At 38.4% G+C, this 17,355-nt stretch overlaps 1 protein-coding gene across 3 annotated transcripts in view; it reads right to left on the reverse strand.

Annotated features, from left to right (window-relative positions):
- The window catches only part of CADM2 (cell adhesion molecule 2), a 1,090,305-nt gene that overhangs the window by 348,181 nt on the left and 724,769 nt on the right, over positions 1-17,355 (reverse strand). For 2 of the 3 annotated variants that reach the window (XM_075073095.1, XM_075073090.1), the window contains exon 2: positions 9,597-9,623. The exons of the other annotated variant lie outside the window; for it this stretch is intronic. In XM_075073095.1, the coding sequence (XP_074929196.1) occupies positions 9,597-9,623 (27 nt within the window). The remainder of the gene's footprint in view (positions 1-9,596; positions 9,624-17,355) is intronic. 3 annotated transcript variants of the gene reach the window in all.

Raw genomic sequence — 17,355 nt, forward strand, 5'->3', positions numbered from 1 at the left:
CCCTTGCTCACATATTCCATATTCCTCATACCTGCACTCCTAATTTCCATTTGCACTGTCTATATTCACGTGTGACTCACCCAAACTTTTTCCCCTTTCCTGTCCTCCACATTCCCCTCCCCAAGATTTCTTCTTCTTTCTGAACTCTCTAACATTCCCCTGCAAATACAGACACATATCACACCCTAGTCTCCCCATCCCTCCCACCTATCTTCTTGAGTAAATCTGGTGCAAGCAGGAGTTTTTGAAAATAAATATTTTAGGCTGAATGGTTATTTTTCCTTTATTTTTCAAAATGGAACCTTCTTCTGTCAACACAGATGGCACATGCAATCTTCCCCTTTATAGAAACTCATGAAGAATTGCTCCTTTTCAAAATGGCCACCCTCTCCCATTGGTCCCAATGCCTATGGAGAGAACAGTTACTCCTGTGCCAACAGGCTGGGAGGAGTAGATGACTGAGACAATAGCCATCTTTGCTAAGAGTACACTGTGGCCTCAGTTATACTGAGATCATTATCTGCAGAAGAACATTACTCTCCAGCTTCTGCTGATGAAGAATCTGTCAGTTCTGAAGAATGACATCAAAATTTCAGGGAGTTTTAACTATATGGGAATTTATATCAGAAAAATTTTATTTTGCCTTTTCCCCCCCAATATTATATTAGGAAAATCAAAAGTAAATATTTTATTTTGGGTCAGTCTGATATAAAACTGTCTCCCTAAGGTACCAAAGTGTCACAGGGTAGTTGTACTTCATGAGCTTCATGCATCCCCATTCTCTTCTATGGCTCCTAAGCCAGACCTCACCTTCCATCTTTCCTCTAAAGATGGTCCATTATGTATGTCGCCTCATTGGAGTGCATCATAGGAGACCTAATCCAGCTACAGAGCCCAGCCCATAGGAAGTACTGAGGGCATGCGGCACTCAATTTACAACTCCCGTGAGGCACTAATGCATTTTAGGCAGATGCAGTTTAATGATGAAGTGACTCAAAAGAAACATTTTAAAATTTCTAAATTGTTTTTTTAAACTTTTCATTCAGTGACACATTTTGATATTTCATTCAGATTTACGATGAAAACAAATGCGGAAAAGAATCAGAATTTTCCATAGGACGGAAATTACAGTTTTCATTCAGCTCTATTACGAACATATTTTTTTAAAAATCACCCAACCATCTTAACACCGCATATGTGCCATATAAATACACGCAATAAGTCATTACACATCTTTTCCTTATTCTCTGGCTATCTTGAGAAAAAGGAAGCAAAGGTTGGACACTGGTTTCCCAGGTCTCCATGCAGAGTACATGGTGTCCATCGTGAGTGGCCACCATAGAATAAGGCAGGCAGGTATTGTATACTGGGGAATGATAAAGAGTAGGGCTGCCTCTGATAGCTAGCATTAGATTTTGTTTATATAAATTAAACAAATAAAATAACAATGATTACATTTTTCAATCCGATCATCAATGGAACTATTCAGCCATTTGGTATTTTTATTTGGAGAACAAGAACAAATGAATGTGCACCATAGCTCAGTAATCTGATTGGCTGAATGCATCTGTGTTTTATAAAGCAGCCAAATGCACAAAACATGCTATATGACATGGAACTCTCTTCAGCGCAAGATTAACATATGCGGCTTGTCTGTGTCCCAACTGAAAAAGGAAATATAGTTTAGTTAAAATTTCTTATTTATTAAAAAGATGACTGATAGAGTAAAATATAAACCTTCCCATGTGACATTGTGATATCAAGGAGAAGACTGACAGGTGTGACTGACAAGCAATGCCCTGAAACTGAAATTTGACCCTTGGCTTAAAGTTAATGGGTATCACTGCATTGGTATTTAGGGTACTATACAGTATATTTACCACTACTTTCTTTACAGCACCCCTGCTGACTTACTCTTAGAATAAACAAACCAATTTCGTTGACATCATGTGGAACAACATGACTCAGGTGAATAAATGAAGTCCAAAATGATCTTTGGTTTTTGGATGAGATGTGTATAGCCAGAATATAAACTGCTATGTTGGAAACTGAGAAACTTAAAGTAGTGTTGTTTAAGATAATCTTTAGTTGCTAAATTCAGTCTTATCATAGGCAATTGAGTTGTCTTCATTTGAATGCCGCAGCAAACCACAAAAGTATATCTGCAACTCAACTATAGATGACTCTTGTAGAAAAATCACATTTTTTCTGAATTTACAAAAGAAAAAAAATATATTTGTTTGGACCCCATAAGCATGGCAAAGCAATACTACGATTTTTTCGCAAAATGTACTGGATGCCCACTAGGTTACAGATAATTGGTGTTATAGTATTAAACCAATGCTGGAAATGCACTAAAATGAACGGCATGTATGGTTCAAATAAAGCTTTAAGCCATAGCCCATAGAAAGAGCAGGTTCCACAGTGGAAGCTCCTCTAGGACCCCATTGAAGTGCAACCTTTGCAATACTCATGGGGAGAGAAAGAAAGCAGTATACGTTCTTCAGACATAGAATGAGCTTACTAAGTGGTGCAGATGGGATGGGATCATGGTATAAGATCATGCTCTTTATGGGCAGAATCAATAAAAAAAAGCAGAACTTTATCCACAGTTCAATCTGATGAAGGGGGAAGTGTGTTGTGGTGGGGGAGACAGATGATTATCTACCAGTTTTACTATAGATTGGGTAGTATGCAGCTGTTGCCACTCTTCCTTTGGCAGCAATTTCAGAATATGATGCTCAGGCACTGCCAACTATCTGCAGAATGCACCTTCCCTGGGAGCTTTAGAAATTTATATTCTCAGTATCTTCCAAAACAAAGTAGAAGATCTTTAGCATTCTTTTGAATAAACCACAAACATGCAAGGTCTTCCTGGAGAATTTGTCACCTTTCTCATCCCATAAAAATACTTGGTCTTATAAGAGTCCTCATTATCTCAGAAATAGTCCTGGTTATACTCATCTTGTTCATTCCATTCCTTCAAAACAGATGTCAGGAGCTGCTGTGTAGATTCTGAATAGCTGCAGTGTCAAGGATGTTACAGCAAGTATACAGCATCAAAGTCACCGGTGTAGGCTCTGCCAACGAAGACTGTCTACTGCTACACCAGGAAGGCTGACTCATGGGACACAAAACTCAATTTCTGAGCTGACTCATTTGGTTGAAGAAAAATACCAGGCTTACCAATACTATCTCCTGTCTGAAACTGGTTCATCATTGCTGGCTTTGGATAACTTGATTGGGTGTTGTCAGAAGCTGAAGGAAGTGATAATATTCCATACAGAGTAAAATGAGCTCTTTTGGCACAGAGGAGACACCTCCTTTGAGGAATCTGTTAAACCACTCTGGAGTGGTGCATCAAGAAACTAAAGGTGAAGACTCTACACAGTTTGGTGGCCCTGAATCAGGTCTAGATTGGCTCCCCAAAGATTTTTTAGGGTCTGTCCCAGCAAGCCCATTTCATCATGGTCAGCACCAATTCAAAGCTGCAGTGCCCAGTTTGGATGCCCAGCTTGACTCTCGAGACTGAAACTTTCAAGTATTCTGGACCAGGCTTCCTGGAATTGTTGGAGGCCAAGAGACATTTAATATACTGTATCCAGAACCTGGATGCTTGTGGCAATATCTGTGAGCAGCTGTCACCCCTCAGGCAGTCAAATTGCTCAAAGGTGCTGCAAGAATGAGTCATCCTTTTATATCAAAGACATGGTTTTACCTCATCTGGAGTTTCATAGAATCATAAACTCCAAGGCCAGAAGGGACTGTTGTGATCATCTAGTCTCACCTCCTGTATAACACAGGTCATAGAACGTCCCCCAAATAATTCTGACTTATAGAAAACACACACAGAAAAATATCCAATCTCGCTTTAAATATTGCCAGTGATGGACAATCCACCATGATTCTTGGTAAATTGTTTCAGTGGTTAATTACTCTCACCATCAATGTATGCCTTATTTCCAGTCTGAATTTATCTAGCTTCAGCTTCCAGCTATTGGATCATGTTACACCAGGGACTGGCTACCTTTGGCATGCAGCTTGTCAGGGAAATCTGCTGGCAGGCCAGGACAGTTTGTTTACCTGCAGCGTCCACAGGTTTGACCGATCGCAGCTCCCACTGGCTGCAGTTTGCTGCTCCAGGCCAATGAAGGCTGCGGAAGCGGTTTAGGCCAAGTGATGTGCTGGCCACTGCTTCCTGCAGCCCCCATTGGCTGGAATGGCGAACTGTGGCCAGTGGGAGCTGCGATCAGCCAAACCTGCCAATGCTGCAGGTAAACAAACCGTCCTGGCCCGCCAGTGGATTTCCCTGATGGGCCGCGTGTCATAGGTCGCCAGTCCCTGTGTTACACCTTTCTCTGTTAGACTGAAGAGCCCATTCTTAATTTTTTTCCCTTACGCAGGTACTTATAGACTCTAATCAAGTCACCCCTTTATCGTCTCTTTGTTAAGATGAATAGATGGAGCCTTGAGTCTTTCACAATAAAGCATGTTTTCTAACTCTTGAATAATTCTTGCGGTTCTTCTCTCAACCCTCTCCAATTTATCAACATCCTTTTGAATTGTGGACACCAGAACTGAACATGATATTCTAGCAGCATACTTATACTTGAGATTCCCGTTTATGCATCCAAGGATCACATTAGCTCTTTTGGCCAGAGTGTCACACACAGAGCTCAAATTCAGCTGATTATCCACCACAATCCCCAAATATTTTTGCGAGTCACTGCTTCCCAGGATAGAGTCCCTGAGCCTGTAAGCATGCCCAACATTCTTTCTTCTTAGATGTATGACTTTACCTTTGGGGATATTAAAACATATTCTTTTCTTGCACCCAGCTTACCAAGAGATCCAGATTGCTCTGTATCAGTGACTTTCAGTATTTATCACTCTACCAATCTGTGTCATCTGCAAATGTTATCTGTGATGATTTTATGTTTTCTTCCAAGTCATTGATAAAATGTTAAATAACTCAGGGTCAAGAACCAATCTCCTTCAAGCTGCTTGGCAGTTTCTTCTAGATACTAGAAAATACCAGGGAAAGTACGAGATAAAACTATGAAATTCTCTATGAGAAAACAAGGAGAGAACCAAGACTCACTAAAGCAGGGAGAGCTGCAGGCGTCAACAGTCCCAGTACATCGGCTAACACACATGGTGCTGACCAAAGTCTGAGAGAACACTTCAAGAAAAGAATAGGTGTAAGTGGACTTGAAATCTGGGGATGTAGCCACGGCCAAAGGAACCAACAGTCTGCTTGGAGTCAGTCATATAACTGTGGGTTCCTCCTTTCTTTGGGTGGCAAAAATTGCTGTAGACTGACAGCATAGCAAGCCAAAAAAGAGGCAAGGAGTTCCAGGACGTAGTCTCTCTGAAGATGCTAGAGAGTGGTTCCATAAGAACTCATTCCTCAAACATTCTCAGGTAAAAGCTCACTACACCAGCACTGTGGGGTTCCTACAGTTCAGAGGGGGACAAAAGTGAGATGCCCTGCACTGGAACTGAAAGCACAGAACTTTGAGAATTGCCACCATGCCCACAAATAGGGGTACAGACACCAAAAATGGGCATCAGTTGAGATTAGTGGGGATCTCCTGAGATTCATATCAGCAGACAAAATCCTCCTGGAGTGAAGTGGTTAGTGAGTTACAATTTCAAATGCAGTATTAGACAACTATTTGATAACTGAGTGTTGCACTTCAAGAGGATTAGAAATTCAACCTTCTTCACTATTCAGATACAGCAATAAGAAGAAGCAGTGCTTCACTCCTGGCACCACAGAAGGTTATTTCTTTCTATAGCCATAGTGAATAAAGATTGGGGCCATAGGATCAGTGTGGCGCTCAACTTCCTGAAGCTATTTGGTGCCTCTGCTTCAATGTTATTGGCAGTGAAGAAAAGAAAAAACAATCACTTCCCTGCAACCACTGGGGAAGTGAGCAAGAGGAGACTGAGGAGAATGAACAGCCAAACTTTATGAAAGATTTGCGCTTGTTACACTATTAAAGTCACTTTACTATAAGATGGTTGCAGTGTATCTATTTAGTGTGTGTGTATTTGTGTGGGTAAAAAATGTGTGTCAATGTTCCTAGACGAGTAGAGCCTGTGTATACATTTGATTCTCTTCATGTGTCCATGCATGAAAGTCCATCTCTTATTTGATTGGCAGTGCATACATATGTGGGGCAAATGTTGGGTGTTGGAGTATTTCTTTATGGATACCAGTGGTTTGTGTTTATGTGTGTGTTCTTGTCCACTTGCTTATTCATTATGAAGTTGTGCAATAGTTTAACATTATTCCATAGTATCACTACTGACACTAGGACATTTCATATTATGCATACACAAAAGCACATTTTCAGTCAGATATTATGTACCATGATTCCCACAAGTTTACGAATGCATGCAAAGTTTCATCCAAAAAAGAGATTTTTTTTAAAGTCATGCATGAGTGGAAACAAGTTGATCTGCAGCTTAACTAATGGTTTCACTATTGTAATTCTGCAACAAAGTGCCATCGGCCAGCTAAGTCAGATTCTGCTTGAATTAGCTTTATTTATTTATTTTTGTATTCACATCTAAAAGCATTCACTTAATAATATTTATGTAATACTTGGATTTGTCAAATATGGAATATATTGGAGTTCTTAATTCTCTTTTAAATCTGGCCTATCTCAACATCAATCTCTGAGTCCTATGCTTTATCTTTTAATTCCTAAGTAAAGCCTAAATACTTATGCTAAGTTTTCATATTTGAGTGGCGTATACTGATAAGATAAGCAAGCTTAAACTGTTTAATTTATAAGAAAATAAGAACAGTCATATTCGGTCAGACCAAAGGTCCATCTAGCCCACTATCCAGTCTTCTGACAGTAGCCAAAGCCAGGTGCCCCAGAGGGAATAAACAGCTAATCATCAAGGGATCCATTCCCTGTTGCCCATTCCCAGATTCTGGCAAACAGAGATTAGAAACACCATCCTGCCTATCCTGGCTAATAGCCATTGATGGATTTATCCTAGTTCTTTTTTGAACCCTGTTATAGTCTTGACCTTCACAACTTCTTCTGGCAAAGAGTTCCACAGGTTGACTGGACGTTGTGTGAAAAAATATTTCTTTATGTTTGTTTTAAACTTGCTGCCTATTAATTTCATTTGGTGACACCTAGTTCTTGTGTTATGAAAAGGAGTAAACAATACTTCCTTATTTACCTTTCTCCAAACCAGTCATGATTTTATAGACCTCTATCATACCCCCATTAGTTGTCTCTTTTCCAAGCTGAAAAGCCCCAGTCTTATTATTCTTTCCTCATATGACAGCCGTTCCATCCCCCTAATCATTTTTGTTGCCCTTTTCTGAACCTTTTCCAAGTCCAGTGTATCTTTTTTGAGATGGATTGACCACATCTGCACACAGTATTCAAGATGTGTGCATACCATGGATTTATATAGAGGCAATATGATATTTTCTGTCTTATTATCTATCCCTTTCTTAATGATTCACAACATTCTGTTTGCTCTTTTGACTGCTGCTGCACATTGAGTGAATGTTTTTAGAGAACTATCCACAATGACTCCAAGATCTCTTTCTTGAGTGGTAACAGCTAATTTAGACCCCATCATTTTATATTTATAGTTTAGATTATGTTTTCCAATGTGCATTACTTTACATTTATCAACATTGAATTTCATCTTCCATTTTATTGCCCAGTCACCCAGTTTTGAGAAATCATTTTGCAGCTCTTCGCAGACGGGGACTTAACTATCTTGAGTAGTTTTGTATCATCTACAAATTTTGCCACCTCGCTGTTTACTCCTTTTTCCAGATCATTTATGAATATGTTGAACAGGACAGGGCCTAGTACAGACACCTGGGGGACACCACTATTTACCTCTCTCCATTCTGAAAACTGAATTTGAATAAAATAGCTAATCAATACTTGCTCTAGAACAGGTATACATTACAGTCAAAAGTGACATTTTACTCAACAATGTTCCTTCAGAGTTAAAAAAATTACATAAGGAACTATTCATTAAGGATAAAACTTTAAAATCATCACTCTGTTAAAAAAATAGGAAAAAACACAGTTATTTAGGAATCTTCAGGGTGAAAAACATGTTAAAAAAATCTTAACTACATTTGGAAATTCAAAATCAGAAAAAAATCCCTGTGTATAACACAGATAAAAAAGGGACTTTTAGGTCTTGACTCTGTAATTGGTCCCACACTGTCAGATCTGCTACAAAGCAGCCTAACATATATCATATCTCTTTTGAAATTATTAAAAATAATGGAGGAGAAAACAATGGGAGAAGAAGAAATGGTAGGGGCAACTTGAAACGTAAATATATTAGTAATTTTAAAATATTTAATGGTATTACGGAATCTTGTATTATTTACAGATTAATTAGTGCCCAGGTACAACTCCATCATACGTCCTAAATACATATTCAATCCACCGCAGCCACACATCTATTTTTAGTGCACTAGCTTTGAGCTAGTGTGTATATATTTACTTGAGTTGGGCATTAAGACTACCAGCTGTAGTGCAGATGTCCCCCGTGGCTTGCACAAGTCCAGGCAGGGTGGAAGGATTTGTTTTAGTATACTACATAGCCCAGAAGGGGTGAAGAGTCTGCAAAGAACCCACCCATAGGGTTGGAATATTTTGCATTTATTTGGGTTCACTTTGGATTTTGGGCACCCCACAAAGTCACTTAAAACCAGAAGGTGTTAGAGGCTACATAGATCGGTGGAACACCAGGAGGGAAACAGAGGCAAAGCCACTGTTATACTGCACACACCCTAAAGGGTTATATGTCACTACATTTCTTTGTAGATTGACTCCTTTTCTTCATGTTCCTCCTGATTCTATGACGAAGTTATAATTCTCTATCTATAAGATTATAGTATGTTTCTGGGGCTTGGGTATGCTCTCAAAAATAAAAAATTATGATCTTTTATACTAGTGTAGAAAGAAGAGGGGAATGCTTTGGAGGCATTAATGTTCTCTACTCACATATATTTAAGACATTTTATGACAAGGTCTAGAGATAAAAAAATATAGAGAATAATTAAACATTACTTATTGGCATAGGAGCTGGGATTAAGAGTGCTGGGGGTGCAGCAGCATTCCCTGGCTTGAAGTGATTTCCATCATAAATAGGGTTTACAGTTTGGTTCATTGGCTCTGAGCATCCCTGCTTATTAGGCATTTTTGAATATATAAGAAGTTTTAGCTTTTATATATACCTTGATTAGAAAAAAATAAAATAGCTTTATCTTACTATGAAACTTATGAAAGAGAGCAAACTACATGGTATATGGTTTATTTATCCATTTTTTTAAAATGTTTCCTGTCATACTGTAGCAACTCTACCAACCCACAGTATAAAAAGAGATGATGGCTGATAACCAGTAGTAAACACTTTGCAATTATAGGCAATTATAGAAGCCCAAACGGGTAATCTATCAGAGCATAACTCTGATAGATGCCTTTGCTAGATTTGTAATTAAGAAAAAAAAAGATAAGTCGAGGGAGATAATGTGTACTGCAGAACCAAGTAATGAAAATCAAAGAGTAGAAGTGGAAACTCACCTTTAACTTTGTTCTTGGTAGCAGCCGCTGGAACCAAGGAAAAGATTGCACAAGGAGAAGAGAACAAAGATAGATTAGACAGAGGGTCTACTTACTAACAATACAGAGAAACTTTATCAATATTGATTCAGAGCTAACAAAAACTATTGTTAACATTAGTTGACCAATTTATTTGAGGCGTGTATAGTTTCTTCTGACTGATGATTCTGTGAAGAGAGATGTCCTGTGTTTTGAATTTAGTTAGTATATGACCAAAAAAACAAAAATAAAAACAAAAACACAAAGACTTTGAAAAGACAAGAAGTACAGTAAAATCATTTACCATTCATCATAAATAGCAGTTTCAACATTATACATATTTCCAAAGTCTAAAAATGTATGTCTTACAGAACAGTTTTCCCTGTGAATGCTCCATGCTGGATTGCATAAATGGCATGGCAGGCATTAGTTCCCCTTTGATTCTATTTCTCAGAGTTTTATTTTCCAGTATATTTGCATTTTTTTTAAATGATGATTTTGATGAAAAGAAAATAAGCTAAATCTTACATTTGTGCAAGCATATGTTGACTGAAGTTTGTCTAAAGGTTTTACAGGCCTATTTCCAAATAATCTGACAGCTCTGAAAATCTACATCCAATTGTTGCTAACCTATGATATATAACACTTTGTACCTAAACATATAGGATTTCACTGTGCTGTCATCTTGCCTAATCCTGCATTCACAGAAGTGGACTAGTGCAGAATCAAAGCCTATTGTGCACAGCTGTGAAAGAGAGTAAAGGGTTCCCACTCCCTTAGATGGCTGCATATACTGTGAATGGATCACCACAATGGGAAAGATGAGGCTGACAGCCAATACTCCCTTACATTAGAAAATGGGAGTGAGGAGGAAAAGAGAGGAGGGACAGGAGTAGGTGCAGCCATGGCTCATTTCCTTCCCATGCACCAGCCATCCAAGCTGGTTGGATGTGCAAGGGAGCAGGAGCATGCTGTGTCTTGTCAAGGACTAACACCGAGTGAACAAGAGGCGTTCTAGAGAAATTGTGCCTAGATGGGAGTCTCTGAGGCACAATGACAGCAGTGCTCCCCTGGAGTGGGACAGCTACACACACTCCATACTCAGGATGATGTGTAACTGTACAATCTAGCCATAAAGATGAAGAAATATATGAAGTGTATTTCCACATTTGCATTCCCTCCTGTAAATTTTCTAAAGATCATCATGAGAACTATCTTCCACTACCCAGGCTATATGCCTACTAGTGCAATTCAGAATATAGAAGTATTAATAACCAGAGACTGAAATTTAACCTGAGTCACTCTTGTCAAATGCAGACTGCACTAAGATACTACAGGCAAGACCATGCCTTTAGACTCAGCCCAAGGCATAGGGCGCACCGTGACACTGCACTGCCCCATGAAGAACTTTGTGTAGGAATTGTGTCTCAGAAACTCACAATTCCTCCTCTGATACCCTCTGGCTGGGGGAGGGAAAGAGTTATTTACCTCTTTTTGGGGTGCATCTTACTCCCACCATGCACCTAGCCACCTACTCTTCTCAGCAGGTATGGGGAAGGAAGAACCAAGATAGAAGATCCAAGGATCATCAACCCCCGCACACACATTCTGCACCTTCCATTTTCACTTGTTCACAAGTGGGAGTTTCAAGCAGCCTTCCTTTTTTCCCACATCCAAAGCCATTCAAGCAGCCCTCCTTTGGTCAGTCACGTAAGTGGTAGGGATGGGGAGTAAAGAACAATCTAACAGTGAGCCAGACCCATCCTAATTCAAGGCTGTAACTCTAGTAACTCAGTCACAAAGTGTTTGTGGTTCCCTATCTTTTAATGATCCACAATATTTAATAGTTTTGAAAATCCTGAGTGGGACATGAGACCTGAAGAATTAGTATCTACAGTACACTAGTAAATAAAGGACACACATGAGTGAGGCTGTACAGTATAATTGGAAGTAGGCCAAGCTACCAGGCTTGTTATAATTAGTATAATTTTCTGCATATTCAATACAAGTGGCCTAGATGACAGTAATGTTCTTACAAATGTCATGTTCAATACTTGTAAGGTTTTTTTCCCCATTGACAGGATGGTCCAGTTACAAGTAAATTGGTAAAGTTCACACCACACAACAGCCAAATTAGCTGAAAGTTGTCTTTACAAATATATTTCTGACTACTGCATGGAACCAGCTGGGGCTCTTTTCATCAATGTTTCACCCACCACCTGATGCCTGGCAGGGACAGAATTATTTTTCCTCTGTTGTCACTTTTATATGGATATTTTCTTTTTTTTAGGTGGGAAAATACTTTCCTTTTTAATATCTATTTCTTCCCTTATTATTCTCTCTGAATTTCCTGGAGTGAGGTGCATTACAAAGAAGAACTTTTGTTTTAAAGGAGCTATTTTTCCCCCTCATCTCCTAAAATGTTTTGATTTTTTTATTCTCCTCTTTTCAGTACCATTTCACCAAACAGGAGGAAGGAAAGCAAAGAGAAATTTGCCAACACTGATATTATCAAAATTGCAAACTGAAAAAGGAGGGATGGTCTTGTGATTAAAGCACGACATGGGAGCTCAGAGAGTGAAATTCTGACCCCACTGAAATTAATGGTAAAACTCCTATTTTCTTCACTAGTAATAGGATTTCACCCAAAATATCTGCATTCAGCTTCTGGCTGCATCACAAAATGCCCTGTGTAATCTTTGGTAGGCCACTTAATCTCTCTCTGTGCCTCAGCTGTCATCTAGCATAACAACACTTCCTTTCTTGCACCTTTCCTCCTTTTGCCTGTTTGATTTATTTAGTTTGTAAGCTCTTTGAGGAAAGGATGGTCTCTTAGTTTGAATGTACACAGGGGTGAAAGTAAGCCAGTACGGGCCAGTACAGCATACCGGTAAAAAGTGTCCACCATTATCAGCCAGTACCCAGCAGACTTTAAAGCGCTGCCATGGCAGTGCTTTAATGTCACTGCCCCTTTTGTGCCCCAGTCGATGGCTCTGCTGGGTCCCTACCGGGAGGGCCGACAACAGGGGGGAAGGGACGTTGAAGGAGCAGCTGCCCCAGGACCAGCAATTTAAAAGGGGCCAGGGCTCTGGCCACCAGAACCCCAGGCCCTTTAAATTGTTGCTGGTGCCCTGGGCGGCACGCGCCAGGCAACGTGGAAGGGCTGTCTAGGGGATGCTGACCCCTCCAGCCCCGCCCATTCTACCCAAGGCCCTGCCCCTTCCGAGGGCCGGAGCTGGCCCCCATAATGGTAAGTCTTCGGCTTTACTTTCACCCCTGAACGTACATCACCTAGTGCAACAGTTCTTGATGTCTGTGGGCACCCCTGTGTACAAATACAATACAAATAATAAGTGGGTATAATATTTTGGGGATTAGACATTTTCTCCTTCAGTCACCTGCATGATCTCCTTTAGTTGTCTCTCTGTTAGAAGCAGTTAAATTAGCAGAACAGAAATCCAGTTCCAGTTATTCAACTCATTCCTGTCCTCGCATCTATCTGGAGACCATTTCCTCTGCAATGGAAACACTTCAAACAACATTTGACAGTTGGTTCAAAATTAAAGTATTTTCAATAGCATTGTAAATTTAGAATAGCATTATTAGCCAGGTAGGAAAAAGCGATGAGATGGATGATAAGATTAAGGATTTCTCTATAGAGAAGGATAGCACTAACAGGAGTATTTATGAAAGTGAACATCTTGTTCATCATAAAATAGAATTTATGGGAAAAATTATTAAATGTACAATTATTTGAATATTCTTGAATCTATTGATGTCTTGCCAATTTTTTTATTTTACTTTCATTAGTTTCAGCGCAGCCTCCTTTAAACATACTGAGAGTGAACCTTTTTAAACTTTTTAACAATGTCTTTCTTTTGCCATATACTTCTAATGTAACTAGAACTATTATATGCTTCAATCCTGCAAACACTGCAGCATGTCAAGTTGCTCATTTCTGTATGTGAATGTAGGATGCGGGCCATTGTCATTTTCACCACAAAGATTGGGTCAGTGAGTAAGTCTGGAAATGCAAAGACAGTTTAAGAAAATTAAATTTCAGTATTTCCTGATTATTTAAAATAAATAATTGACAATAAAACTTATTGGCTGTAGCGTAGGTACTCTCTTCTCTGTGATGGATTTGGTGCCTGCAATAATTTATAAATACTATATCTTGACCTGGTTATTGGGATATTTACTGTATGACTATCTTGGATTAAATCAACAGAGCTGCTAGGAAACAAACGTGAAAGCAAGACTATGACTTGAGGTAACATATCCCTCAACACACACTTTGGGAGAAGGTTGTTGCAAAACACTGAAGAGATACAAGGGCATTTGGCATTGATGCTCTGGCTTGGGGAATGCATGAAACTGGTTTTGGACACCAGGTCCAGGCTTTTGGAAGTGAGAACAAAGACCCCTGGCTGGTTTTAAAGAGGCTCTCAAAGCCAGGGGAAGAGAAAGTTAAGAAGAAGAAGCAGAGACAGATCTACAAGAAGTTTGGGTCTGGGGTAAAATAGGCCTGACGAGGAAAGAGTGGGTATGACAGACATGCATGTAGAACTTTTGTTGTCTTATGTTTTGATCCTACCATGAACATTAAACAATACTTTATTTTAAGAAGGCTATTCTGGGTCACTGTAACAAACTGGACACAAGCTCCTAAAGGGAAGAAAAGCAGGTGCCCAAACCTAGCTGAACCTGTGCTTTAAGAATGATTGAATATACACTATGTTATAGAGTATCGCCCAATTCAGGAGTGGGAGAATCATCAGATTATAAATTTCACAATTTATAAATGCTAATTTAAAAATGTCTTTTTTGCTATGATCATGGCAAAATATTTCTCCCTTTATCTCAGCTTAAATAAATTAATAACAACTTGTTAAAAAAACACACACAGAATTCATTTCCTGTAGGTGAAAACTGGATTCGATAATAGATTGTGTGTTTCATTTTTTTCTGATATATCTTTGAGTTTTTGCTTTTGTATGCCAATATTTCTAAATTACACTATTTGAAAAAAATGATAGCTACAAGATGCTCAATATTTTCATGGACATTTTTAGAAGGATTTTATATAGATTCTTTTTTTTCCTTCTCTTTTCTTCAGTTTTAGATTTTGTCTTTTGAAAGCCTGTGTCCTTGTAATTATTTCAATAGCTCAATAAAAAATAAATGGGGAGAAGATACATTTCCATCTGTTGTCCAGCTTACCTAACATTTTTTTCTGGTGAAAGTGAAGAGACAGCAAAGCCATGTATGTTTAGGTCCTTGAGAAAGGCCTTTGGGTCAAGAAAGTGTCTTTGATCTCATCTCACCTTTATATCATACCTGGTATTTATGCAGCTAACTAAGTTCCTCAGTACACTACTACTACAACATGGCAGCTCCATATTTTCAAAACCAGAAGGAACATGAAAGCCATTCACATAATCAATAGACACGATGTGTTTGCTCTTTCCAGGAATTTCCTCACATTCATAGCCCATCAAAAAGACCCTCGTGCCTAAAACTCCAAATGTGGAATTACTATTAACTTCAACGGAAACAGCAAACATGAAAGATCTGCACATCTGAGCCCTTTACCAGTTTATAAAAACATTGCTTACACTTGATTTTCATGTTTACATCAACTCATATAACCTGACATAACTACAGCTAGATGAATTATTGATAAGAAAAATATTTAGACACAAATGGCCAGTTTTCATGTTCACAAAATATATATAAAGTGGAGACAATTTTTCTACAAATTTGATTTTTTTTCCAGTGAAATTTCCTGTGAATGCTCTCTTGCCTATAAGGTTGACTGAAAACTAAATATCTTAAGTACTGGTCTTAACTGTTTTATTTTTTGTTTGTTTGTTTTTTTAATTGCAGTGGATTGATTGGTTGTGACTAGTCACATAGATAATATGGTATAAATTCTGATTCTCTAATTGGGTGAGCTTAGCCTGTGAGACCAGGAGGGCTAGCACAAACCATTCTGACTCATTTTCTCAGAAGGGTTTTTGTGTATTCTCTTTAAGCCAATCTGGAAAAAAGTGCTAGTGGCAGTTGCAGACAGTGGCTGTGCATCAGTCTCTGTGTGCTAGGAACATATTTTATTGCCTACTCATTGCATAAATTATTATAGATGGAAATTAATATGATTCTTGCTAATAGGTGCTCTTGAATATATACAGTCTGATCCAAAGCCCACTGAAATAACTAGACAGATGCCAATCAGGTTCAATAAGCATAGGATCTGGACCATAATTAGCAATGGCAGTTGGGTTACCAATTTATGATGAATTGTGTAAAAAAACTTATGTAACTGGAGAGGATTCAGAAAATAGACAAGAGGATGATTAAAGGATTAGAAAATATGCCATATAATAATATAATCAGCTAGTTCAATCTATTTTGATTAATAAACAAAAGGTTAAGGGGTGACTTGATTACAGTCTATAAGTATCTACATGGGAAACAAATACTTAATAATGGGCTCTTCAGTCTAGCAGAGAAAGATATGACACAATGACTGGAAGTTGAAGCTAGACAAATTCAGACTGGAAATATGGCATAACTTTTTAATGGTGAGAGTAATTAACCATTGAAACATTTACTAAGTGTTGTGGTGGATTCTCCATTACTGATAATTTTGAAGTCAAAACTAGATTTTTTCCCTCTAAAATAGATGCTCCAGGAATTATTTTGGGGAAGTTCTATGGCCTGTGTTACACAAGAGGTCAAGACTAGATTATCACAAATGGGCCCTTCTGTCCTTAGACTCTATTAAAGCCTCCAGGCAATCCAGAAATAAAAGCTTCACACCTTATACTGCATGTGGATACCATTAATGACCAAACACTTTATTACATACAAGTGACTACATATTGGAACTGTTTTAGAAGAATCTGTAAGATCTATAAGCAGAATGCAGTAACACAGAAATTGCCAAACCTGAACAAACTGTTAGTTCATCTATTCTATTATACTATGCCAGGCAGTAACTTTAATTTGATTTTTCAGTTTGTTCAGTGGAAGACACAAACACAAACATCCCCAACAACAGCACCCCCATCCTAATGTGCTACGCTATGGGGTAACAATGTTTAACAAAGTAACATTTAAAAGGTATTTTACTGTTTAGATTTTACTTAAGCTAGAGGCTTTTTGAGGGTATATTTTATTAGGTAAAACTTTGAAAAAAATATGCAGAAAGAACAGCATTTCCAACATTACTTCTCAATGCTGCAACTTCATGTAATGAGACATCAGTTTAGTGGATTTAAAGCATCTCTTTTTCAATCAATGTCATGTAAAATATGTTTTTAAAGTATCAATTAATGATCTAGTACAATGCCAGGGACAAGAAAGTTATAATAAACATCTTTCACACGTCATGCTGAATAACATCTTTTTTTTTTAATATGTCACTAGTTTATCATATGCATTGAGTCTTCTGGTTACATGGTAAATTAGTAATTGTAGGATACTGAAGAATATTCAGCTCCATATTCAGTTTGAGAAGCATGCTATAAATATAGTAACTTTGTCCTGAATATTCATCATAACTAGCATGGAGGAGATCAGCAGTATCATCTTGGAGCGTAAACCTTGCTAGAGTGCAGGATTCCAGCTGGAGATGATACCAAATTAGTTGAGGAGATTTTGAAGTCTGAAATATATTACACAGTATTTTACTGTGTGGTGAGACTTGAAGATGAATATAATCATACCCTAAAGG

This window comes from Chelonoidis abingdonii, chromosome 1 (genome assembly GCF_003597395.2).
Source record: "Chelonoidis abingdonii isolate Lonesome George chromosome 1, CheloAbing_2.0, whole genome shotgun sequence".
Taxonomy (NCBI): Eukaryota; Metazoa; Chordata; order Testudines; family Testudinidae; genus Chelonoidis; species Chelonoidis abingdonii.